General features: G+C 51.4%; 6 protein-coding genes across 6 annotated transcripts; 3 read left to right on the forward strand and 3 right to left on the reverse strand.

Annotated features, from left to right (window-relative positions):
- Nucleotides 1-1,118: 1,118 nt before the first annotated feature.
- On the forward strand, nucleotides 1,119-2,537 carry PFICI_10983 (uncharacterized protein; the record flags this gene model as incomplete). Its single annotated transcript, XM_007839564.1, has 1 exon — nucleotides 1,119-2,537. One exon carries the CDS (start codon nucleotides 1,119-1,121, stop codon nucleotides 2,535-2,537), a length of 1,419 nt encoding a protein of 472 aa, XP_007837755.1.
- A 721-nt stretch (nucleotides 2,538-3,258) lies between these two features.
- PFICI_10984 (uncharacterized protein) lies at nucleotides 3,259-3,906 on the forward strand (the record flags this gene model as incomplete). The annotated part of the gene is made up of 1 exon (XM_007839565.1): nucleotides 3,259-3,906. The coding sequence occupies one exon, from the start codon at nucleotides 3,259-3,261 to the stop codon at nucleotides 3,904-3,906; it is 648 nt and encodes a 215-aa protein (XP_007837756.1).
- Nucleotides 3,907-4,200: 294 nt separating this feature from the next.
- PFICI_10985 (uncharacterized protein) lies at nucleotides 4,201-9,945 on the reverse strand (the record flags this gene model as incomplete). Its single annotated transcript, XM_007839566.1, has 11 exons — nucleotides 4,201-4,820; nucleotides 4,876-5,770; nucleotides 5,819-5,991; nucleotides 6,051-6,648; nucleotides 6,700-6,954; nucleotides 7,017-7,377; nucleotides 7,435-7,531; nucleotides 7,586-8,090; nucleotides 8,144-8,198; nucleotides 8,254-8,453; nucleotides 8,509-9,945. The coding sequence occupies 11 exons, from the start codon at nucleotides 9,943-9,945 to the stop codon at nucleotides 4,201-4,203; spliced, it is 5,196 nt and encodes a 1,731-aa protein (XP_007837757.1).
- Nucleotides 9,946-11,287: 1,342 nt separating this feature from the next.
- PFICI_10986 (uncharacterized protein) lies at nucleotides 11,288-12,263 on the reverse strand (the record flags this gene model as incomplete). The annotated part of the gene is made up of 4 exons (XM_007839567.1): nucleotides 11,288-11,472; nucleotides 11,546-12,064; nucleotides 12,144-12,162; nucleotides 12,222-12,263. The coding sequence occupies 4 exons, from the start codon at nucleotides 12,261-12,263 to the stop codon at nucleotides 11,288-11,290; spliced, it is 765 nt and encodes a 254-aa protein (XP_007837758.1).
- A 3,341-nt stretch (nucleotides 12,264-15,604) lies between these two features.
- Nucleotides 15,605-22,586, forward strand: PFICI_10987 (uncharacterized protein; the record flags this gene model as incomplete). Its single annotated transcript, XM_007839568.1, has 5 exons — nucleotides 15,605-16,268; nucleotides 16,324-16,534; nucleotides 16,594-16,799; nucleotides 16,867-21,386; nucleotides 21,441-22,586. 5 exons carry the CDS (start codon nucleotides 15,605-15,607, stop codon nucleotides 22,584-22,586), a joined length of 6,747 nt encoding a protein of 2,248 aa, XP_007837759.1.
- A 978-nt stretch (nucleotides 22,587-23,564) lies between these two features.
- Nucleotides 23,565-23,936, reverse strand: PFICI_10988 (uncharacterized protein; the record flags this gene model as incomplete). The annotated part of the gene is made up of 1 exon (XM_007839569.1): nucleotides 23,565-23,936. The coding sequence occupies one exon, from the start codon at nucleotides 23,934-23,936 to the stop codon at nucleotides 23,565-23,567; it is 372 nt and encodes a 123-aa protein (XP_007837760.1).
- Between the last annotated feature and the right edge of the window lie 1,868 nt (nucleotides 23,937-25,804).

Here is a 25,804-nt window from a genome sequence, read left to right on the forward strand (position 1 = left end):
CAAAGGATGTCGGATTAATGAACAGCATACTGGATACGGCCAGTACCTACCGCTCGGCGGCGGCTCATGACACCGGCCGGTAGAACCATTCGGCCGGGACCAGACTTGCGGGCCAGAGACTCGTATGGTTACCGCCGGCCGCACATCTAGCATCTTGGAAGGTATTATCTCAACAAGGGTTGCACCCAGGCACACGACGGGGCACGCAACTCAAAAGGACACGTGAAAGTGTAGCAATCATGACACAAAGCCGACGGAGCACCGGGGGTTTAGATCTGGTTACATCATCTTGTAAAAGATACCCTCGTCCACCCCTCCAACGCCGATAGTCTTTCTATTCTTGACACGATTGTATCGATGCGGATGCTGATTTGGTAGAAACAAGAAGGTCCTGCCTAAATAGGAAGTAGGTAGGAGGTCCGTCTACAATAGGCATGGTCGTGTGCTGCCGTCGGGGTTTCAGCCAAATGACGGCACACCCCTTTTGGCTTGCAGCTGGCGACCGCCAAAGAAAGATTTTCGTTATCAAAAAACAGTGGGCAAAAAATGCCCCCAGTTGCCTCGTGGCAGCCTTGCAACTTCAATCAGTGGTGATACCTTGCAGTGCTTAACACGCACTCGCCATGCGATCCAATGAGAACCAGTCTTGCACTGAGCTGGCATGAGATAAGCCCCCGCATAAACGACCAGCATGCATATCGCCAGCCAGGGAGGGGCGGCCAAAGCAACATGGACAAGATCAACGAGCGTTGCGAGACATAATCACGCGCGGGGCTCTCCCCGCTCGCCCTCAGCCACTTTGCAAGTCGGGAAGGGGAGCATGGGCAAATCCAGTATCAAGGGGGAAAAAGAAAAGTAACTGTGACTTGGTTACCAAGTACATTGCCACGGCATTCTTTCTCGTAAAAAGTTCTGATTGACACATTCGCTTGTCGGAGGTCTTGACCTGGTTCGGTATCCGGGGCGTGACGCCCATTAGTGACATCCATTGTCTGGACTCTGATGCGCAGTACAGCCAGGATTACAATCAGTGCATTGTAGCATTTCAGCTGAGTGGCATTCTGCTGCCTCGGCCCGCTACCCAAAGCTGAGCAAGTTCTCCCCTCCGGCTGCCCGTCATGAGGTACGAGGCCTACCGTACGGGCGAGATCCGCGGCGGCGAGGCCGACTATCCCAATTATGCCGGGACCAGTCCGAGGTTCGCCGCTGCGCCGTCGAGGACGGAACAATACGGGCATGGTGGATACACGGGGCCGGGCTACATTGACGACGTATTCGGCGAGGAGCGGGACCACGACATCAAGTACAAGACGCTGAGCTGGCCAGTCGTAGCCGTCATAATGATCACCGAGATTGTCTCAAATGGCATGCTGACCCTTCCCAGCAGCCTGGCTGCCGTGGGCGTCGTGCCTGGCGTTGTAGTCATCTTCTTCCTCGGCGCCTTTGCAACTTACACAGCCTGGGCCCTGATCAAGTTCAAGCTTGAGCATCCCGAAGTGCACAACATGGGTGATGCCGGTATGATCATGTTTGGGCCAGTTGGGAGAGAGATCCTGGGTGGTGGTACTGTCATCTTTGCCGTGTTCGCCACGGGCAGCCAGCTTCTGGCTGGGCAGCTTGCACTGAGCGTTCTGTCCGGAAACAAGCTGTGTGCACTGGCGTTTACCGGCATTTTCACAGCGGCTGTGACCGTGCTCAGCTTCCCCCGAACCTTGGGGAACTTGGGTTGGCTGTCTATCCTCGGGGGCGTATCCATCATCGTGGCCGGCATTGTTGGTATTATTGGAGCTGGCGTCGTACCCGTCGACCCCGGCAATGTTGCCATCACGGTCACGACCGACTTTACCTCGGCGTTTATCAGCATCACGAATCCAGTATTTGCGTATGCAGGACACTTTATGTTCTTCATTCTGATATCCGAGATGAAAAATCCGCGTGATGCAATGAAAGCAGCTTGGACGCTTCAGATCGTGGCTACCTCCTTCTACATTGTATTCGCCGTCGTCACATACTGGTACATTGGGCCGGGTGTGGCTAGCCCAAGCTTCCTCAGTCTGAGTCCGTTGTGGTCCAAGATTAGTTTTGGGCTGGCAATTCCCAACTTTCTGATTGCCGGCAGCCTGTACAGCCACACAGCAGCAAAGCTTGTATTCGTCCGTCTCTTCAGACGCAGTCGGCACATACACTCGCACACGGTCACGGGATGGGGCGTGTGGACCTTTTTGATCGTGTTGGCCAACGTCGCAGCCTTTATCTTGGCAGTAGGGATTCCTATTTTTAATTATCTTGTCGGAATAGCTGCCTCGCTGTTTGCTGCCTGGTACACATACGGGTTGGCCGGCGCGTTTATGCTCCATCTCTATTATTACTCCAAGGGCGGATGGCGAGCTTGGGCAGAGAGACCCACCATGGTGTTCATCAATGTTCTGACGATCCTTTTGGGAGCGTTCATCTGCATCGGAGGCTTGTATGCAACAAGCAAGGCCTTGCAGGCGGCTTCAGACGCTGGCGCTCTCCCCCCTCCTTTCCAATGTTAGGAAGAGGTGGTATACACGTACTAGGCATCAGTGCGGTGAGATCAAATACATCATAAACTGGGAGTCCTTGATATTTAATTGGAGAAGATGAAATCCCTGCTGCCTTGAGATTGGTGTGTTTTTGTCGTCAATCCTTCATGTTTATGCTTAGCTGTGTAGATTGAGCGCATTGGTAGTAGCATACCTATTCAAAGGAAGGTAGAGAGAGTGCCAGACCCCTGCTAAGCTCCCCACAAACAGCTGGAAGGAAAGCTCCGGCCGTTCATGATCAGCCAAGTATAATACAACGTTGGCGTCCTACCCACAATTCGAGACCCAATATTCCTGCATCAGCATCAGAAGCAGCACATATCGACTCTCTTCTGCCGTGCGCACAAGGAAGTGCAACCAACAGTCACTGGCAAAAGTTGTCTAGAGCTGCCTGATGACTTCACTCGAGCTTTTTCGCAGCGCCGTGACGTCCGGAGAGACCATGATGTCATGGCGTAGAGCTTCTTCAAGCTTATAGCTTATTGGCACTGGTCGCTTATATAAGGACGAGAAGCACAATGAGGAGAAGGTTTTGGTCCCAAGGAAACACAATTTGCACTCCGAGAGATATCTTGAAAAGCTCGTTCTGAAAATATTCCGGAACGAAAGTTGTATTGTTGACTACTGTACACGTCAACTCCACGCAAAACAACCACCACAACCCTTTCAACACCAAAAACCTTTCATCACCATGGCTCCCTCCAACAAGAACCCCACCCACGGCCAAAAGGTCGACCTGGGCCGCAAAGCGCCCATGAGCCACGAGGGCGTCGGCGCCGTGGAATCCGGCTCCCTGGCCGCCGAATCCGCCGCCTTCAAGTCGTCCAACGAAATGTCCTCTTCCGAATTTCGCTCTTCGAACCGTCCCCAGGAGGGCATGAGCATGGGCATGAGCGGCAGCAGCGGCACTAGCCACCGCACCTCGGGCGGCATCAGCACCCAGGCCCGGGACAATGCCACGGGCCGCATCACGGCCGACACCCATCACCACACTGAGCAGCAGCAGCAGCAGCAGAAGTCATCTTCGCGCGGGCTAGGATCCCAGCAGCAGCAGTCCCGGCAGACCCAAACGAGCAGCGGCAGCAGCAGTGGTGGTGGCCGCCGCCGTCTGTCGGGCAACGGCCCGCATGGCAAGAATCTGCACGAGGATAACAATCTGACGGGTGAAAATGCCAGCTTCACCCAGTACGGTACCGAAGCTGACCCCGCCTACCTGGCCGAGAGAAAGTTTGAGGCCATGGATAGTATGCCGGCCGGCAGCACGGGAGGTGCGGGGCGCGAGAAGAAGATTGACGATAAGAATATTTACGATGCTCTTGGGTCAGAGAGTAATGCTTAAGCATAGCTATAACCTAGTATATCCAATTAGTCAAATTCAACCAAGTTACATAAGAATTCATTTGACCCCCTGATTCGGTTGCAATGCTAGCTATGGTCAATACTAGCATTCGAAAAGAATTGAATGCGACTTGCCGTCACTCACGTCCACATATTTACAAAGTATCCCCTCACTGATTGAGTTCATTAGTCTAATTTCTAATGCATTCCTGATGTACATGGGCTTCTTAATACAAAGGCAAAGAAAACGACGTATTGTCGAAATGGACGGCCCCTTCCGTCTATGGTAACCGTTTTACTCCAAAGATTGCGCTTGACACATGCTCCAATAAATGCCCTTCTTAGCCAATAGCTGCGCATGTGTTCCCTTTTCCACCACGTTACCTTCTCCAAGAACAAAAATGACGTCGGCATTCTGGATCGTCGCCAACCTGTGGGCGACAACCACCATGGTCCGGGACTTCTTGGTCCGCTCAAAGACGCCCTGCACTAATTGCTCAGTCTCAGAATCGAGAGCAGAGGTTGCCTCATCCAGGAGGAGCAGGCGTGGATTCCTGATCAGTGCCCTTGCAATGGACATGCGCTGTTTCTGCCCACCAGAAAGTAGGATTCCCTTGAATCCGACCTTGGTGTTGTATCCCTCCGGCAAGGACATGATAAAGTCGTGAATTTCAGCGTCACGACACGCTCGATGCAGTTCATGGTCGCAGCAGATTTTATCTGTGTCGACTCCAAAAAGAATGTTTTCGCGAATGGTTCCCTGAAACATGAATGGCTCTTGTGCCACAAGTGACATGGTTCTGCGATAGTCTCCAATGTTGATGTCTTCGATATCAACACCGTCCATCAGGACACTACCAGATTTGATGCTGTAAAACCGTTCGAGGATTGAAATGACGCTTGTCTTGCCGCATCCTACTCTGCTGTTAGTCGAAACCAGTCAGGTGCATGGTAAAATTGTATAACTCACCAGATGGGCCAATGATGGCAGCAAACTGGCCGCTTTCTATCGTCATGTCCAATCCGCAAAGAACTGGCATATCTCGAGTGGGATACTTGAACCAAATATCCTGCAGCTCGATCTTTGGTCCAGTGACATCTTCATCCTTGTGATCAAAATCAATAACGGGATGATCGAGCCTGATACCCTTGTCAGGGTCGATTTCCCTAATTCGCACTTCCTGAATGCGATTCGCTGCCACCCTTGCTTGCGAAATATTGGGCACAAAACTCAACCACTGGCCCACTCCCTGTGAACCTTGCACAACGGCCAAGTACACTACCAGGTACTGGAAAGATATATACTCGCCACTGATCAAGAGACCACCGCCGTACCAAAGAATGAATGCGATACAAAGTAGTGGTACAGATTCGCTGGCGGAATAAAGAAGTGTAGCAACTCTAGCTTTCTTATATGCCATGTGAAGATGGTCGGACAGCATCTTATCATAGTTCCGACTGATTGTGTCTTCAAGAGTGAGGGCTGTGACGGTACGGATGGCGCCCATTGCCTCGGTGGCAAACTGTGCGCTCTCGGCAAACACTCTGGTGTTCAGCTTCTGGAACTTTTTCTCAACACGAGAGCGGAAGAAACCAGCGGCAATAGCCAGGGGCATTGCGCAGGACAGGGCAACGGCCGTCAATTTCCAGCCGAAATAGAATGCTATAGCCATGCAACCGGAGATGCTCAGGATAGCAATGGTGACAAAAGCCATGTTGTTGCCGAGCAGTTGCTGAAGGGCTGTAGAATCTGCTGCCAGACGTTGCGTCAAAGTTCCCTCTTTTGATTCTTCTTTATCATGCCAAGATACTGGTTTCAAGATCATATTCTTGAAATATTCAAGCTGGTAAGAAGTTGTAATGATCTAGTCTGGGTCAGCAACTATCTCTTGCCATATTAGGGTTATACTCACGAATGCGATGCGCGTCGAGGCAAAGACCAACGCAAAGTATCCAAATCCGACGCATACCGCAAGGATCAGGAACATGAGACACCAGAAATTGGTCAGCTGGGTCAAATACCATACCCCCAGATTGAAAGAGGTAAGTAAAGCAGCGAAAAGATATGCCTGAAGAGGCGCGCTCGCTAAATTGGAAATCAGCATCAACAAATTGGTCCTTTAATGCTTTAGGGGGACTCCTTACCTCCAGCCATGATAGCTCCAAAGAACATGATGCAGTACCATATCCAGTGCTTTTTCTGCTCCCCAAGCAACGGACCAAAAGATTTGATCAATCCTCTAGGCTTGGGCGCCTCTTGATACTCATCTTCATTCTTGGTCGTGTAGGTGTCTCTCTTTCCCTCGCCCTTCTCCATGAGGTCCATGGTACGCTTCTCATCATCTGAAACTGCAGTGTCGGCAGTGTCACTATGAGATTCATGTTTCTCTTCGCTCAACGTCAGTTGCTGCGCTTGCGTTAAGAGCCAGTAAGGGCCATCTTTCTTGGCCATAAGCTGTTGATGTGTACCCTCTTGAGCGACTTTGCCCTTGCTCATGACGATGATTTTGTCTGCATTCTTTACCGTTGAGAGCCTGTGAGCAATCATTATCGTCGTGCGACCCTTGGATACCTTGTCCAAGGCGGCTTGTACCACCTTCTCGCCACGCACGTCAATTGAACTTGTCGCTTCGTCCAGAATCAAAATCTTGGGCTGCTTCACAATGGCTCTTGCAATGGCGAGTCGCTGGCGTTGACCACCACTCAACTTGCCGCCAGCCTCTCCAACTGGCGTGTCATAGCCCTGTAATTGATTTAGTATACAAATGTACCAAATTGGAGACCATCCACTTACCTCGGGAAGCCGGGAGATGAACTCGTCGGCAAAAGCTTCCGTACACGCCTGTCTCACCAACTCTCTCTTCTTTTCTTCGTCGGCATCTTCCCATTCAGTCCCAATCAATCCGTGGGAGATGTTCTTGAAGATGGTGTCGTTGAAAAGAAAAGGCTCCTGCTGGACCAGGCCAATTTGCGACCTCCACCACTTCATGTCGATCTCGTGCAGGGGTACGCCGCCACAGCGCACGTTGCCGTTTCGAAAGTATTGCACCTTTCATAATTGTAAGTTCAGCCATTTCTCAGCGAAAGTTTACCAGATTAGGAAACACTTACGAGCTTGTTGCCAGTCGCAGCCCCGTCCATCTCATACCAACGCTCAATCAGATTCACAATTGTACTTTTGCCTGAGCCAGAAGGCCCCACGATCGCCGTCACCTTGCCAGCAGGAATAATCAACTTAAGTTGATCAAGGATCTTGTGCTTTGGGCGCGACGGGTAGGTGAAGTTGACATTCCAAAGCACTATTCTTTCTGCAGCGCTGACCTCCGGGGCTGTCTTCCCTGTCTGCTTGGGCTTTGGCGCATCAATGCCGTTGTAGAGAATTCTTGCCGCATGCGCCGCCCGCGAAGCAGCAGATATAGGTTGCGCGACGTTTCCAATCGCATTGATTGTCATCAAAATGCTCATGAGGACGCTAAACAAAACAAAATTAGCTTGGTACCGAAAATAAGCTACGTACTTCTCAACTCACATGATAAGAATGCTGTTGTTTGGAATTTCTCCGCTGATGATCATCTTGGCAGCGTACCAACACGAAATGGCAAAAGTGCCAATAACGCTGAAGAAGACTGTAGAATGTCAGCGAGATGTCCAATTTGTTCAGGATATAGAGTTACACATACTTGTGGCCTTTTGAATTGCGGCAATCTTTGACATCTTCATGCCAATCGCTCGTGATTTCGATACCCACTCATCGTATTTCTTGATCAATTTTGTCTCTGCGCCACAGGCTGCAATCATTCGCATGGCGCTGAAAGTTTCGCTTGCCACTCCTGAAGCTTTGATATTCATCTGCTCAACCTTCTTCTGATTCTTGACCACAAATGGCGTGGTAACACAATAGCAGAGAATGATCAAAAGGAGACCGCTACTCGTTATCAGGGCAAGCTTCCAGCTGTGATAATAAGCGTTGATCAATGCAGCGATGATGAGAGAGATGCTCTGAATAAGCATTGCAAATTTCTCAGATATGCCAGTCTGCATGGTGTTCGCCGTGCTTGTAATGATCGCCGCTAATGAACCTGGTGGCTGTGTGTCCAACAATGATACACGTTGACACAAGAGGGCTTTCAAATAAGCCAATCGCAATGTCGAGGCAACTCTTATGCTCATGACATTGAACCCAAGCTAGACATCACAAGTTAGAAGATTAGGCTATTAAAGGCCGAGGAAAAACTCACTGTTGCAATGTATCCACATGTAAGCCTCACGGCAAAAATGTATACCATGTACAGCCTAAGATAAGTGAGTATTGCGAATCTTTTAGATGGCCATTGATGTTCTTGCTTACACGCTCTGATGAATGACATGGGTCATATAAGCTGTCACTTCATCCGCCGTTTGCCCGACGTAGTTGCTCGAGGTGAGCTCGCCTATCATGTTTCCAAAAACAATAGTCTGCGCTGGATATGTCAACCCGGCACCAATTGCGCCAATTACGGCTACAGAAATGAAGAAGCGATCTCGCTTGGTGGTATAAGCAAAGATTCTCTGCGCGTCGTTAGTTTATCAAGTACTCAATCATTTGGATAAGTCGGGAACTCACAAGAAAGTCTTTGAATGTTTGTCCCTGTTGGGCTTTCTTCATTTTTTTCCTCTTGGCTGGATCATTCATGGGTCCTGGAGGCAGCTGCCCCGGTTTCTTCCCCTTGAGTTCACCCACAGGTTGCGGATCGTCCTTCTTCTCACTGTCCTTCTCTTTTTCATTCACAACCGCTGCCTCTTCTGGGTCATTAGATGCATCATTCGCCATGATTGCACCGCCTCGGGCGCCGCCTCTCCCGCCTCTCCCTGCTCTACCACCTCTTCCTCTTCCTCGTAGTCCTCTGCCTCTCATACCGCCGCCTCGTGCTGTGACAGCGACAGCAGCACCCTCAGCTGCAACAACGACATCTGCACCCTCAGCTACCGGTTCTCCCTCAGTGTCTGGGGCAGCCGCAGCAGCCAAAGCTCCCCCTCTGCCACCCCGACCACCTCTTCCTCCCCTTCCTCTACCTCTTCCCCTACCCCGGCCCCTTCCGCCTCTGCCAGCGATAAGATTTTTTGGTTCCTCTTGTGGTGCTTCAATTGACTCGTCTTGTGGCTGTGCTTCCTTGTTTTCTTCTTGTGGTGGGGCAGAACCTGGAACATCCTGAGATTTTGGCATCTCTTCCTCGTCTTCCACGAGAGACTCTTTGATGACCGGCGTCGATGGAGCAGGAGGCGATGGCAGTGGTGGTAGCGGCTTGGGGGTCCCGGGGGTTCTGGGAGTCCTGGGGGTGGTGGGCGAGGCGCTCATACCAGAAACGGATTCGACCGGGGACAAGGGACTCTGAAAATCGCGGGCCCTTTTCCTCTGCGAAAACATCCTTGGGAGAGGTTCGACGGGGCGATACGCCCTAGAAAAGCCGACAGACTCTGGTGCAAATTCAACAGACAGCCTAGATACAACTGAGTTGGTCTTTGGCTTGACCGAGTCTCGTGGCGACAGGTAGTCATCGATAATGTCTAGTGTTGTGTCACTAGTCTGGCGACGAAAGTCTCGCGATAGGTGAGCATCCACCAATGTAGGCGGTGGCTTGAGCCATGATGACGATGTTGTCGCCGTCACTGTTGATGTTCCTCCCAGCGACGGCGATGTTGGTGGTGGTGGCCTGTCAGGGGAGAAGGGCCTCGAGAAGGACACCCTCCGCGCCGAGGTTCCAGGGTAAGGGGCGGCAGAGGTCAAAAGCCTTTCCGTCGAGATGTTCCGCTGAGTTCTCGACGGTCGCGGCGTCCTTGCCTCGCGAGCGACGACAGCATCACCACCACTCGGCGGGAGCTCTCTATCAGACTCGGATACGTGAAGAGTCTCTGTACTAGAATCACTAAGAGAGAGAAAGGACTGCTCAGAAGTCTTCCTTGCATGTACCGAGGTAGATGCAATTGGCGAGGTGTTGTAGATGGCCTGCCGTTGTCTTGCTCTCCCCCTGTTAGGCCGATCATCGGGCCCCGTAAACTCCATGTTGCATGGTTGATGCAAGTTATGATGGCATGCCTATGCCAAGCGAGCGAATGAATGAAAGTATTATCTCAACTGGGGGCAAATGAAAGGAAACTTTTCTCACTCTCTCTTCTTTCTTGGCGGTCCAGAACTTCCTTTGGAGCGCAGAACCTGGAAAAGAGTGAAAGCAAACAGTCTAGAGGAGCAGAGAACCTGCTCCAGGGGGCAATTGGTTTACCTTAAGGCACATCTGGGTAGAGAGTCTTCCAAGCTGACCCAGAGAGAGGGCTGCATCATCCATATTGAGCGGCCCACCTGCCCGCTCGCCGATATTAAACGGGGAGGAAGCCTTGGGAATGCCCATGTGCCAAATTGTTCGGTCGCCTGATGCCTGAATGGAAGACGGAAAGGCCGGGGGGGTGGTGGAAAGTGGGAACATGGACATGGGCAAAAGACGTGTCTCTAAGCCTTTCGCTGTTTATGCCTCCGCAGTGGCTCTGTTGTGTTTTTCTTCCCACTCGTCTGTTTTCTGCAGGAACGTTGCTGCTTCGTCTTGATTGCCCATCCCCATGAGTTTACTGGCGTCTTGGCATATACTAGGTGCCCTGGCTTGGGGTTGGCCAGTGTTAGCCGGGCGCGCGTCGATCACCCTTATCGGACTGCCGAATGCAGGGGTGGCGCTGACGGGCTTCCCTATACAATCTTAATGTGACGGCTATAACTCTGGCTTTCCACTTCCGTCACTTAAAACCGAACACATGCTCGTCTTGGCTTGTGTAATCATGCTTTTCAATTGGACCTATGTCCTTGTGAAAGCCTTATTCCGCTTTTTTACCAAGTATATTGTCAATGAAATAGAGAAAAAGAAAATAAAAATATTACTTCGGAACCATCAGCTCCGCTGCCCTCCGATGGCTCCCTCTTCTATGCTGGGCCGCTTTTGATGACGAACAGGCTAATGGCGCATGCATCGCTGATGCGCGCGGCTCTTGAGAACGGCTACCAGTTCGCAACGATGAACTAAACAGGGAAACTTCAGTTGATTGATTTTATGGAGTCCGGCAGATTAAGGTTGTAGATCGAATATATTAAATCTACCGTTTCATTTCTATTTCATCTGGATGATCACCCTCAACCACTTTATACAAATCGCAAAAAGTGCCGAGCGAGATACCGTAATGCTTATTCAACTATCTGTCACTATCTCACTTATCAAAGTAGCATATCTTTCGGTAGATCATGGAATCGAGGTTTTTAGCTGAGATATTATTTGCAATCTATCAACGCCAATAAGACATGTTACCTGATAATGCGATCGAGAAATAGGAACAAAAAGACAACACCTAAATCTGTATACCCTAATCTATTCGTCATTGGCTCCCGTGGCCTCTGTGATCATGTTTCTCACCACATCACCCAGCTCCTTGATAACGGCTGCATCTCTCGGCAGGGTATGTCCCTTGCCGTGGTCAAACATGTAAGCGATATCAGGGTCGCAAGCATTGTACAATGCCAAGGAGCCACCCACGTACGGGTCCAGCGATCCGACTATAGATGACTTATCAGTATACAATACTTTTGACAACCTTTGCAGAAAATGATATGAATAAAATTGACTCACTGATGTGGCACGAGTGAATGTCAATCATGGTGTCGGTCTCATCAGATAGGACCATGGCAAAAGTCTGCGGGTCCAGAGGTGGCCACCCAGCAAAGAAGATGGCGCACTTGATCATGGGCTCGTAGCCCTCGAGCTGCTTCCTCCTCTGCTCGGCCAAGAGCAAGGTTCCCGCCATGGTGGCACCCTCAGAGTATCCAATGATGCCCTCGAAAGGGCCTTCTTCCTCCATGATCTTGAACAGGAACTGGATGGCGCTAATGGTGCTCAACACGCAGCTGGCGACGCCCTCCTTCATGAGCTCGCGCATGGTTTCCTCTGGCGTGTCGCACTCGGGGAAGTCGCGGATGCGCGAGAGGGGATCGGTCTCCTCGCTCGTCTTGTCATCGGGCTCGATGAAGCGGTAGTATGGAGGCTTGCCGAAGAAGTCTTCGAAGCCCTTTGGAGGGACCGCCTCGCATGGCGCATCGATGAAGCGAAACTCGGCAGAGTTGTCAGAAGTCAACTCCTTGACGAGAGGCGCTGTGAGAAAAGTTACATGTCAGCCTCATTTTCAACATGATGAGCAAAACTGGATTCTTGTTTTTGTAAGGTGTCGTACCTAGCTGCACCTTGAATTTCTGGGGACCCGGTTAGTATAAGTAGATCCATATTTTCCAATGACGTGATTTCATCTTACCTCCGCACTGCCATACGCACCGGGTAGACAGAGGAACTTCATGTTGGATGGGTATAGTATAGTATGGCAGTATAGATCGCAGAACACAATTGGAAGAAAGAAACAAGATTGCTTGGAAGGTCAAGTCGGGATGAAAGTGGCCAAGCTGCAGGAGAGTGCCGACTACCGAGCTGAAAGGTAAAAATCAACAAGTGAGGGAACGGCAGATTGGTGAAGCGATATTCAGCTTCATCCTCAGCTCAAATGTTGCGACGGGGAGGTCCTTTCGATATGTACAGTCACATGCACGTGTAAACATGAAGCTGGGGCAAGGGGTACCGGGTCAGATAATGCTGCCTATGTAGGTACTAGGTTATCTATGTATGTTTCTAGTAGGTAAGAGGTAAGTGGCAGATTGAGAAATAAAGTCTAATAAAGAAACGGTGTCTTCAAGTCATAGCAGTGCAATCAATCTATCTCGAAATCTTTTTGTTTTCTTGGTTTCAATGACCGAATTGGCGCAAAGCCGCCCACTCATTGCACCTGCGAGTTTTGCCTGAAATGATTTGAGTATACCAATTTTGGTAGGGGCCTACCTGTAGTCTAGATTTCCCGCGTCCAAACTTGGGCAGGTAAGCGGGCGTAAGCGGACCTAGCAGTTGGAAAACAGAATGTGGAGACGACCCCGTTACACGGATTAGGGAGGGTACTTGACTCCCTTGTGTCAGATTGTCGAAACATGAGGTACGGGCGGCGAGGGAGGGCCAGATGGGAAGTACCGACGGTTTGAGGTATAGGGAGAAGGCAGTGACTAGTAGACAGCCAGTCATATTGTTCAAACAAGTTTTGGTGCGGTGGAAATAAAATACGAATTGCTGGTGATCGACCATGTCAGACAAGTCGAGGTCGAATCAAGGACTTTGTTTCCGGGGTTCGCGCCGAGACTGGTAAGTGTGGTGAGGCTCTGTTTTGCTCGTGAGCTTGTGTGGGTGGGTCTTAGCGAGTCTGGGAGGGGAGCGGGTGGCCGGCCGCCTGCGATTAGGGGATTAGCACCGCGACGCCCCCCGGCCGCACTCAATCGGAAGGTGACAAGACCAGACTTGGGACGGTTAAGCAACCAAAGAAAAGGGCATGGGGATGCGGGCGAAATGAAAGATGAGGAATGAACAAATGGAGGATCGATGGTGAGGGTGCATACCAAGGTAGATTGGAAGAAGAAAGAAGGAATATTGTTTGTACATGATACATGTGATAACATCAATCTGATATTATATTTTAATTCTCTTGCAATTTGGATGCTTTTTGAATGTCACTGTACCTACACCTACTGAGCATCAACTCGACGATCTCTCCCCTGCGAACCACGGGAACGTACGATTAGGTTGCCGAGTTGTCGACGGCAAACGGGACGATCATTTCAAATCACTGCCTATCGGACTGGCCAAGCAATCTCGAGGATGTTTAATTTGTGATTGACACCAATGCGATGTACATGATTGTGATAGCAATTTGGTATCTACCGGTCCTGGATAATGTAAAGATAGGTAACGTAGCCACTAAAACCACCTAAAAATCATAGTGCCCTCGGCGGTCCCCACCCCCACAAACGGGCTTCTGGCCGCCAAGTACCGACAACCGTCACCGAGGAGCGCGGCCGGCTAGATTGCGTGTGTCGGGTACCGCAGGACCCAGCCATGGAGCCTGGAACTACCTGTGACTGTGACGTGCCTTGCAATCATTGAGGTCCAGTCAATCACTCAGCAGCCCGGCCCCCATGCCATGTCCATTAATGCTCTATCTCAATGTATCTCACACTCGCTTTTACTGTGTACTGAGAGGAGGAAGGAACGATTGATTGATTCCCGTAGCTGAGAAAGTAGCGAAATGCACTCGCCAAACCGTGCACCCGTCAATTGATTGATTTGCCCCAGCCCTCAACTTTCTCTGCTCCGTACCTACTACCTCTCCGTCCCCACTCCACCAAAAAAAGGCGAGGCGAGACAAGACGAGACGAAACGAGATGCATGGAAGCTTTTCTTTCACCACCCTTCCAAATCTTCTCTTCCTCTTCGCAACCATCTCCATTCACATGTAAACCCGAACGCCAGATCATGCATGCAAAGTCCGTCCGGGCCTTCGCTTTTTCGAACCCAGGACTTACCTTTATGGAAACCGTCGACTGCACCATCTGTCATACGATTCATTCAATTGCGACCCAATGTGTCCAAAACTCCCTGTCTGTTATCAGCAGCGTTGCGCCGTACCTCTTTGCCAAGCCGCACCACGCCTCCACTACTTTGCACAAGCGACCGCTCTCGTTATCTTGATGTCACAGGTTATCTGGTACGGTGACATGGCCATTGCATCCATACTGCTTATTATGGTTACAGTCTCTTCGTCGCGCGGGTACATACCGAACCACTATGGTTAATACGCCAAGCTCACTCTCGATCAATCTGGCTCGTCTACATGCTTCTTTGCCTTTGAGCTTGATTGGTTGTGGGGAGACAGACTAGCTGTATAACAAAAAGCAACTATAGAGTTGATCCTGATCACAACATATCGCACCCCTGGCTCGTCGGCAACCAATGCAGCCAATCGCAGTTGCGGTGCCTCTCGACCCCTGCACGTTGGATTTATATGCGCAGACAGCGGGCCTACACTGCCTACACGCACCATGGACCAACAAAGCCCACTGCACTCGTCCTGGTCATTTTCAAGGGGGGCAATGATGATGGATGGGATATGCCTCTCGGTTAATGTAATCATCCATGGAGATACCACATGCATCCCGGCACTGCAACTCTAAAACTTGTGGGCATCTCGAACAATTCTATACCTCCGGCTGTCCGCAACCTTTTTGACCTCTTGCCGGAATCGGGCTCCAGCTCCGGCGTTTTGATGTCATGCCTTAAGCGGCTCCCCAAAGAGGCTGCCTTTGGAGCCCATGCTGCAGGTACCTGAGTTTGATGTCCTCGAGAAATAGAGTGAAGCCAATGAATCGCACGTGGCCAATCGCAGCACATGGTGGGTTTTCGTCTCATTCGTCTCTCGCACGCCAAGACTACTACTGCTCCCGATACACTCGACCAAGCATCACAGGGTCGCCGCCTCTATGATCACACACGGTCCAAAGCCACTGCTCCCTTCCCTTTCTGAGCTCGGAGAGATTTACCCATTTTCCCGACCACAAGGACCCCAGGACATTGGTAGTCAATCCTTTGGCGCCTGCCATATACAGAGATAAAGGGGTCCATGTCCAGCCAAGCCGGACAGCTACCGACCCACAAGCTGAATGCCATATAAGTTTCTATATTTCACTTCAATGTCGTGATCAAGAGGCTTTTCTCTTCCAAACCAACATATCACTCGTTCAAAAAACAAACTATAGAGAGACTGCAGCTATGGCGCCAACAGCCACCAACGGCGAGGGTGCCACAAGCACAGTGAACGACCTGACGATTCGAGTCGCCTCTCAAGCCAATGGCCACACCAACGGCGAGGTCAATGGCCATGCCAGCGAGATGACCAATGGTACGACAAATGGACACCTGAGCGAGGCATCGACTCAGGGCCCTCCAACACCCACCACCCCCTCGACGCCGACATCGTCACGACCGACACCTCCACAGATGCCCATTGCCATTGTTGGCATGTCTTGTCGCCTGCCTGGTCATGTTGCCACACCTGGAGAGTTTTGGGAGATGTTGGCGAGAGCTCGGAGTGGTTACTCCACGATCCCTGAGGAAAGGTTCAACGTTGCGCCCTTCCACCACCCAAATCCCGGAAAGGCTGGCTGTGCCAATCCTATTGGTGGCCACTTTTTGGACTTTGATCTCGAGTCTTTCGATGCTCCCTTTTTCAGTCTGACAGAGAAGGAGGCTATATCGATGGATCCTCAGCAACGTTTGTTGCTGGAGGGAACCTTTGAGGCTCTGGAGCACGCTGGTATCCCCAAGCAATCCATCGTGGCCAAGGACGTCGGTGTGTTCATCGGAGGATCCTTTCCAGAGTACGAGTCGCATCTATTCCGTGACTCTGACACAATCCCTATGCATCAGGCGACAGGTATGTTGAGAACCCACAAAATGCTATGATGATTATAGTGCTGATAACTTTCTAGGCTGTGCATATGGAATGCAGTCAAACAGAATTTCTCATTTCTTTGACCTCAAGGGTCCCAGTTTCACTTCAGATACCGCTTGTTCTTCCAGTTTAGTTGCATTGCATTTGGCGTGCCAGAGTCTACGGACCGGGGAGTCCAGCATGGCAATCACGGGAGGTTGTCATCTCAACATGCTTCCTGAGTTTTACATTTCCTTCGCTAAGTCTAGGTCAGCGTCTTTGGGAACTCCTTTTCCCCTTTTGACATGAGCTCACATCTCTTTTACAGACTTTTCTCGGATTCGGGCAGATCTTATTCATTCGACAATAGAGGAACCGGATTCGGTCGTGGCGAAGGCTGCGGCGTTGTAATTCTGAAGCCGCTGGACCAGGCTATGAAGGATGGAGACCATGTAAAAGCTATCATTGCCGGAAGCGGTATCAACCAAGACGGAAGAACCCCTGGTATCACCATGCCCTGCGGTATCGCACAGAGTAAGTCTTTTCCAGGATAGAAACCACCCCAGTACATCCAGGCATGACACTGACTTGTTCCTTGCAGGGGATTTGATGAAGCAAGTGTACGACAATGCTGGCCTGGACCCCAAAGACGTCGGTTTCGTTGAAGCCCACGGAACGGGCACAAGAGTCGGTGACCCCATTGAGGCGACTGCCCTCCACGACATCTTTGGCGACCGGGGTGCTAGAGATCCGCTTTTCCTGGGATCGCTCAAGTCCAACATTGGACACTTGGAGGGTGCATCTGGTATCGTGGCTGTCATCAAGGCCGCTATGATGTTGGAGCGCGGTTTCGTCCTGCCCAACTACGACTTCAAAGTACCTAACCCCAAGATTCCTTGGAAGCAATGGAACTACAAGGTCCCCGTCACACAGAGGCCATGGCCCCGAAACAAGAAACTCATCAGCGTCAACAACTTTGGTTTTGGCGGTACAAATGCCCACGTCGTACTTGAAAAGGTCCCCTTTGCAACTAGAGCTGTTAAGGATGACGCAGACCTCAATGACGATAACCCTGGCCGCAAGCTGTTTGTCTTCTCGGCGAACGACAAGAACACACTTGAAACTGTCCTGAAGAACTTGGTTGTCTACTTGGAGCAGAGACCAGAGATGTTCCAGAAGGACTTGATGGGCAACTTTGCCTACACACTATGCCAGCGCAGATCGCTCCTGCAACACAGAGTGGCAATCTCAGCACAGAGATCTTTTGACCTGATTGAGACCATCTCTTCTGGCAACTACAGCGCCGGAAAGGAGGGTGACGCGCTACGAATTGGTTTCATTTTCACTGGACAAGGTGCCCAATGGTACGGCATGGGTCGCGAGCTGTACGAGCAGTACCCCATCTTCAAGAACGCACTCGACCGTGCAGATGCTGTCCTGAAGTCCATTGGCGCCTCCTGGTCCCTGGTTGAGGAGCTGAGCAAGGACGAAAAGACCAGCCAGGTCGGTGCCGCCCACATCAGCCAGCCTTCGTGCACAGCTGTGCAACTGGCTTTGGTTGATCTGCTGCGCTCCTGGGGTATCTACCCCGAGGCTGTGGCCGGTCACTCTAGCGGTGAAATCGGTGCCGCCTATGCCGCCGGTATTGTGGACTTTGACTCTGGTATGGAGATTGCATACCACCGTGGAAGACTCATCCCCGTCCTCAAGGAGAGATATCCTGACCTCCGCGGCTCCATGATGGCCGTTGGCGGTAGTAAGGAAGAGTTTGAGCCTCTGATCGCCGGTCTCAAGGACGGAGAGGTCAAGATTGCTTGCTACAACTCACCTACCAGTTTGACCATCTCCGGTGATGAGTCCGGTATTGATGAGCTCAAGAAGATTGTGGATGAGAAGCAGCTGTTCAACCGCAAGCTTTTCGTTGATACTGCTTACCACTCTCACCACATGAACTTGTTGGCAAAGGACTACCAAGCAGCAATTGGGCACCTCCCTGCTCCTGCTCCTACAAACGTTCGCTACTATTCTTCTCTGCTCCAAAGACAGTGCGACGCATCAGAGCTCGAGCCCAGCTACTGGGTTCAGAACTTGACCTGCGCTGTAGGATTCAGCGAGGCTGTCAAGGGCATGCTCGCACCTATTGGCGAGCACCGAACTGGTGTCAACATGCTGATTGAGCTTGGTCCTCACTCTGCCCTTCAGGGACCTATCAAGCAGATTATGCAGGCTGTTGGCGGTGATGCGCCCAAGGTCCCGTATGCTGCCGCCCTTGGCAGGAAGAAGGACGCTGTTGAGACGGCTCTGGCTCTTGCGGGCACTTTGTTCACCAAGGGATACACCCTCGACTTTGATGCCATCAACTTCCCCAAGCAGCAAAAGACGCCACCTCAGTTGTTGACTGACTTGCCACGATACCCATGGAACAAGTCGACCAAGTACTGGCACGACTCCAGATTAACGCAGAAGCACAAGCACCGCAGTGCCCCACGCAACGATATTCTGGGAACTGTTGCACACTACTCCAACGATCTAGAGCCGACGTGGCGAAACATTGTTCGCCTCGAAGATCTCCCTTGGCTTGAGCACCACAAGGTTCAGTCTCTGACTGTTTTCCCCATGTCTGGATTCATTGCCATGGCCATTGAGGCTGCTGCCCAGAGAGCGGCCGCTGCCGAGACAGCCTTTGACAAGTACCAGCTGCGCGATGTCACTGTCGTTGCTCCACTCGTCATCCCTGACGCTGATGTCGAGATGACCACAACTCTACGACCCGACCAGGAGAGCACCCAAGGTACTTGGGACGAGTTCCGCATCTGCTCGTGGAGCAAGACTCAAGGCTGGAAGGAGCACTGCAAGGGATTCATTGCGGTCGAGAACCACGAGTCCAACGGTGTCGATGACTCAAGATGTGCCAAGGAGGCCGAGACACGCGTCAAGTCCACCATTGCCGCTGTTGAAGCTGCTGCCTCTGCTTCAGTCTCAGCAGACAAGCTCTATGATACCCTGAATGAGCTTGGTGTGGGTTACGGTACAACATTCCAAGGTCTGAGCAAGGTCACCGCCAGCAATGACTGCTCCAAGGCTGAGTTGGTCGTTCCTGACATTGCCAAGGAGATGCCCAACCACTACGTGACACAGGCTGTCCTTCAGCCCGCATTCCTCGAGTCACTCATTTCCATGTACTGGCCCATTGCCGACGGCGGTCACAACGCTCTCGACACTATCTACTTGCCTTCCGCAGTTGAGCGCATCACAGTCTCCAAGAAGATCACTGAGGCGACGCAGGAGCCCGGAAAGGTACTCAATGCCTACTCTCAGGGTCAATTCTCTACCGACGCGCCCAAGTCTACCAAGATTGCCATGTTTGTCACATCCAAGGACGAGCCATCGGAGCCTCTTATCGCCATTGAAGATCTCACAATCTCGCCAATTATCGACCATGAGGCTACTTCTGAGGAAGAGCACAAGGAGCTCTGCTTCAAGATGGACTGGGAGCCCGTTTTGGAGTCGGAGCCCGCCGAGCCACCAAAGCCCACTGAGGCTGAGGTGATCATTGTCCACTCTAACACACCCCTCCAGGCCAAGGTTGCTACCGACCTAGCGGGAAGCATTGAGAAGCTCACAGGCAAAATGCCGCAAATGACCACCTTGCTCTCTGCCCCAGACGCTGAGGGCAAATTGGCCATCTTCCTGCCTGAGGTTGAGAAGTCCCTCCTCTCCAACATCAGGTCCAATGAGTTCGAGGCACTCCAGACTATTCTGACCAAGGTTCAGGGTGCACTCTGGGTTGTCCGGGGAGCCTATGACAATGCTACCTCGCCAGACATGAACATGATCACGGGAATGAGCAGAACCATTCGCTCAGAGACTCTGCTGCCATTCGCTACACTTGATCTCGATGGCCGCTCGCCTCTCGAGGCTGACTCTGTTACGGAGGCTGTCCTAAAGGTCTTCCAGGCTGTTTTCAGTAAGGACAGTCCATCCAACGGTGAGATGGAATTCTCTCAGCGTGGTGGAAAGTTCTTCACTCCCCGCATCATCAACGACCCCGAGATGAACGCCATTGTCCACCAGGAGACTGCTTCCGCCGCACTTCAGCCTACTCCTTTCAGTCAGGGTGATAGATCTCTGAAGCTGAAGATTGGCAACATTGGGGCTCTTGAGACGCTGCACTTTGTTGATGATGAGAGCAAGGAGGAGCCTCTGAATGCCGAGGACATTGAGATTGAAGTCAAGGCAATCGGTCTCAACCACCGTGATCTCACTGCTGCTCACGGCAAGCTGGCTACCGATGACTTTGGTGTCGAGGCCAGTGGTATTGTCACCAAGATCGGTAACAAGGTGACCAACCTAAAGGTCGGTGATCGCGTTGCCGCCATGACCCAGGGTGGCTTTGCTACCAGCACCCGCACCAAGGCCACCTTCGCCTTCAAGATGCCCAACGACATGTCTTTTGAGACTGGTGCTTCCCTGCCTCTGGCTTACAGCACGGCTTACTACTCCTTGATCGAGCTTGGTCGCCTCCAAGAGGACGAAAGTGTCCTGATCCACGCTGCTGCTCGTGCCGTGGGTCAAGCTGCAATCTCTCTTGCGCAGATGATTGGCGCTGAGGTCTTTGTTACCGTTGGCAGTGCCGAAAAGAAGGAAGCCTTGATGGAGCAGTACAATATCCCCGAGGACCACATCTTCTACAGCCGCAACAACACCTTTGGCAAATCTCTGCGCCAGGTCACTAATGGCAGCGGTGTTGATGTTGTGCTGAACTGTCTTGCTGGTGATGCTGTTCGTGAGAGCTGGGACTGCCTGAACAAGTTTGGTCGCCTGATCGACGTCGGTACTCGCATCTCCTCGACCAGCATGAAGCTTGAGATGGACCAGTTCGAGCAGAACTGCAGTTTCATGACTGTTGACATGATGGCATTGGCTTCCGAGAGACCCAAGCTGTTGCAGCGAGTCCTCGCCGATGTGTCCAAGCTCATCAAGTACAACAAGGTTGCTGCGCCATCGCCCATCACTACCTTCCCAATTTCACAGGTCGAGACCGCTCTCAAGAGTCTCCAGAACAGCTCCAATGCTCATGGCAAGCTGGTCGTTGTGCCCCATGCAGACGACATCGTCAAGGTAAGATTTCTGCAAATGAACATTACGTGTATGCAATCAGCTGACCAGATTCAGGCAACCCCCGCCAAGAAGCCATTGCAGCTTCTCAAGGCCGACGCCACTTACATCCTTATTGGTGGTACCGGTGGTCTGGGACGTAGCATGTCCCGATGGATGATCAAGCGTGGAGCCCGCAACCTGGTCCTCGTTTCCCGGTCTGGTTCGGCAACTGGCAAGGTCAAGGAGCTGATCGACGAAGCTCTCCAGGAAGGTGCCAATGTCGTGGTCCGCCGCTGCGATGTTGCCAACCCGGCTGATGTCGAGGATCTTGTCAACCAGGGTCTTGAGGGCATGCCACCTGTGCGCGGTCTGATTCACGGTGCCATGGTTCTTCACGATGTGCTCTTTGAGAAGATGACCTTTGACCAGTACACTTCAGTCATCGAGTCCAAGGTGCAGGGTGGCTGGAACTTCCACAACGCTCTGGTCAATGCCCCGCTTGATTTCTTCGTGGCCATTTCCTCTGTTGCAGGTGCCGTCGGTAACCGTGGTCAAGCAGCCTATGCTGCTGCCAACTGTTTCCTCAATGCCCTGGTACAGTACCGTCTCGCCAACGGCCTCCCAGCCTCGTCTCTTGACTTGACTGCCATCTCCGACACTGGTTACTTGGCTGAGGATGCCGAAAAGGCTGCAGAAGTCGCCAAGAACTTGGCTGGTGACTCCATCTGCGAGGCCGAGGTGCTTGCTCTCCTCGGCACCGCCATCAGTGGCAAGTTGGGCGCCATTTGCAACAACCACACCATTACTGGTATGCGTATCACCCCCGAGCAGCAGCCTTTCTGGACTCAGGATGCCAAGTGCAAGCACCTGCGCGAGGCTGCTGAAGCTGCCGCTGCCGCCAACGCTGCAGCTGGCGGCAACAAGAACATCTCATGGAACGCTGCTGCCAAGGCAGCCAAGACTCTCGAGGAGGCTGAGCAGATTGTCTGCGATGGTCTGGTCGAGAAGTGCGCAGCCGTCATGATGATGGAGAAGGAGGACTTGGACGTTACCCGTGCCTTGTCGCACTACCCTCTCGACTCTCTCGTCGCCATTGAGATCCGTAACTTCATCACCCGCGAGTTCGAGGCTACCCTTCAAGTTCTGGAGCTCCTCTCCAGTGGCTCGCTCCAGAGCCTGGCCAAGGGTGTGTGCGTCAAGAGCAAGATGATCAACTTCTGATCTCTGTTCCCACTTTCATGAAAAAAAGATTGGTCGAATTTCCTTTTTGTCATCAACATCTGCACGGAGTCAAACGAGTCCTTCTTTTTTTAGTTATTCATCTCTGCATTATCATTGCATTTGCGCTGGAAGTTTTCGTACTGTATATATCTGTTGGATCTTGGATTTGGCATTCTGTACAAACATCCTGTGTCGAAGCACACGTTTACGAATGGTCGAAGTGGGCGAGTCCTCTCGAGTTGGAAATATTGTGCATCATTGAGTGTATCTAGCTTTGTGGTTATTAGTTATATAGATTTCTGATAAATTTGTTCATGATAGACTACACCTTGTTTCTTTGATCGTGATACATTGTTTCAACACGACATTGTCGACCCTCTTCCCACTAGCCGCGGAGTCTTCAGCCATAACGTCGTCGTGCAGCACGGCATGGGGCCGAAACCCCAATGTCTTATTATTTTTGCCAAATGATATCCAAGTCATCTTAGCTCATTACATATATGAATTTGGGGCTACTTGCCAAAGACTCGTGCACAGTTTTATAGGTTGGGCAATGAGCAATGGCGACCACGGTTGGTGGGGAGAGACATCAAGCTGAGGGCTAGAACCAATATCTCCGGCCCGCATCATGCACAACCCCCTGTATACGGTGTCTGGGTGCGGCATGGCACGACGGCACCTAACGTGAAGCTAACAAATGATTATATAAAATGTAAAGTCTTTGCTAACATTGAAGTGAGGTAGATGAGGTCTATTTCCCATTCCTCGCTATTTGCCAGACGCTTTTGTTCTTCCTTTCTTGTACAATATCCCTTTTTCTTTTTCCTTTTCCATGACATGCAAATTACCTCTATAGTATCCAATTGAAAAACATCCGTCATGAAAATGAGACGGAAATCAACAGTTGAGGATCCTGACCACCTTCATCCATCATTAATTATCGATGATCCTCCAAGCAAGAGCACGTCGGTGGCCTCCTCAGTACTGCTCCTTACCGCAACGTACCCAGCCGTGCGATGACTCAGGCCCAGGCTTAGTCATGGGTTCCTCGGGAATAGTCGAAGCTACAGGGTCGAACATGTCCCAGATGCCCATGCTTCTCGACGTTCTGGTTCCCGCACTTGCAGAAGTAAAACTCCAACATTTGGCGTCGGGTACAGTTGCGGACATGGCGCACATGGTTGTCCTTGCGGGAGTCCATCTTTCCGCATCTGCAGAAGTAGAATGGATCGCATAGATCTTTGTGGACGGACCGGTAATGACGACGCAGGTTATCCTTGGTGGTAACGACTTGGAGACATGCGTCGCATTGGAAACCCTGTTGCTGATCATCAGCCCTCGGTGGCGCATGCTGGAATGGACAGATCGTGGGCGCCAGTATAGAAGATAATGACCGTTGACAACCCTGGCTTGGCGCCAACTTGTCTTGGGCCGACTTTGGAGATGTGTTCAGGACATCGTGGCCGGGGCGGCATGTTTGAACAAACATAATAACAAACTTATCCCGAAATGTGCGAAGGCCTGGAGGGAAAGCAGTACCGAATGCGATCACTGAGCTTCTATTGTCGATAGTATGGCTTCTGCTTCGCAACGACCGTGTTGTGCCATGGAACGGGGCTTGGGGGCGTCCCTGCCCAATGGGAAAGTCAACAGTGGACATGTCGCCGGCCGAAGGGGAGTAACCCAACACTGCGTCACCACTAGGGCCCTGGGCTGCAGTGTGAGGCTGCTTGAGCTGGTCCGAGGGTCTATCAGAGGATGGATGAAGGAGGTGGGAACTGGAGATGAGGATATTAGGATTGGTGCATGACATTAAACGTGGGTGTCCGGTCAACGCTAGAATGGGGGACGAGGGCTGGTGGTTCAATGAGAGCAAAAGAGACATTTTCTTCGTACGTGCTTGGGAGCTGGTCTTCAGAATGGCTTGTAGTATGAAGAGGAAAATTAACTGCAATGGGACCGACCCTACTTTATAGACTTGGTCGACTTCTGTTGGCACCATGATAAGTATCCAGGTTGAGTCTCCTTGATTCGCAAGATCGAGTTATGATGCCTCGGCTGGCACAGCTAGAGGTAGTAGGGATGTAGGTGAGACAGAAACTTGCTTTCATAAAGAGACTTCCTTACCTAACGTTCGTTCTCAATGAGAACTTGCATTGTGACCGACATGGAATTGTGCAGCCGGGGTCGGTGTGAGGTCTCATTACATAGCTCCGCTTCGTCTCCCGGATCTGCATCCAACATGGACGGTTCTGGGCGCAGCCATTTGGTCATGTTCAAAATCTTGGCGACATTGGGCCTTGCTTGCAAGACTCGAAGAATCATAGTCTGCCACGTCAGTAGAGGTTGAGGTTGAGGTTGAGGTTGAGGTTGACATGAAATGAAATGCAGTGAGTGAGGAAGGATATACTCGGAATATTTGGCACGCCTGGTGGTATTCCATATATTTCAATTGCTTCTGTCGTTTGGCATTGGTGGGCAGAACTCGTAACGACCTGAACAGATTTGCAAATGCATAACCGTCAATACTAGACAAACAAAGTCCTAATCTTCATTGTAAGGACTCGGCAAGTGGCCCGATCAACTTCTTCACCATATCCCGACATATCAATCGCTTGGCATACATCGATGTGTCGGGGCATGCAGCCAATCTGAATGTACTCATTGCTACAGGATACTGAATGGTTTCCACCTGCTCGTCCCTGTCCATGATCCCTGCCTTTCCGAGGGAAGTCGCATGGTACATGTGTATGCAATCCACAGTCTTTCCACTGCACCATTGGGAGGTCCGGGGTTACAGGTCTCCCAATCGGGAACCCTTGAATCTTATTGTACTCACTACCACGTAAATAGCATCCTGTGAGATGAGCCCACCATTGCCAAAAAAAAAAAAAAAAAAAAAACCGTGTCGATGCGCTCGGAACCTTACAAAGGGTAACCTGCGGCCGATAGCTCTCCGAAACTGCACGGTGACGTCGTGCCGGATTGAGAGATTGTCTGCTTTCCACGCGCGCAGCAGAGAAACTGAATTCTTCGACTGCCTGACTACCATACAGATTGCACCAGAAAGTTTTCTCTTCTCTAAAAGCTACTCACCTCACCTCTTTTCTTCAAACATGATTCGCGAATCCCGTGGCGAACGCCCTGCTAAGCAGCATCGTCGACATGTTGTGCTACATCTGGCTCGCCTACATAGTATGCGAGGCCTTTCCGGGCTG

Source organism: Pestalotiopsis fici (assembly GCF_000516985.1).
Source record: "Pestalotiopsis fici W106-1 unplaced genomic scaffold PFICI_Scf_8, whole genome shotgun sequence".
Lineage (NCBI taxonomy): Eukaryota > Fungi > Ascomycota > Sordariomycetes > Amphisphaeriales > Sporocadaceae > Pestalotiopsis > Pestalotiopsis fici.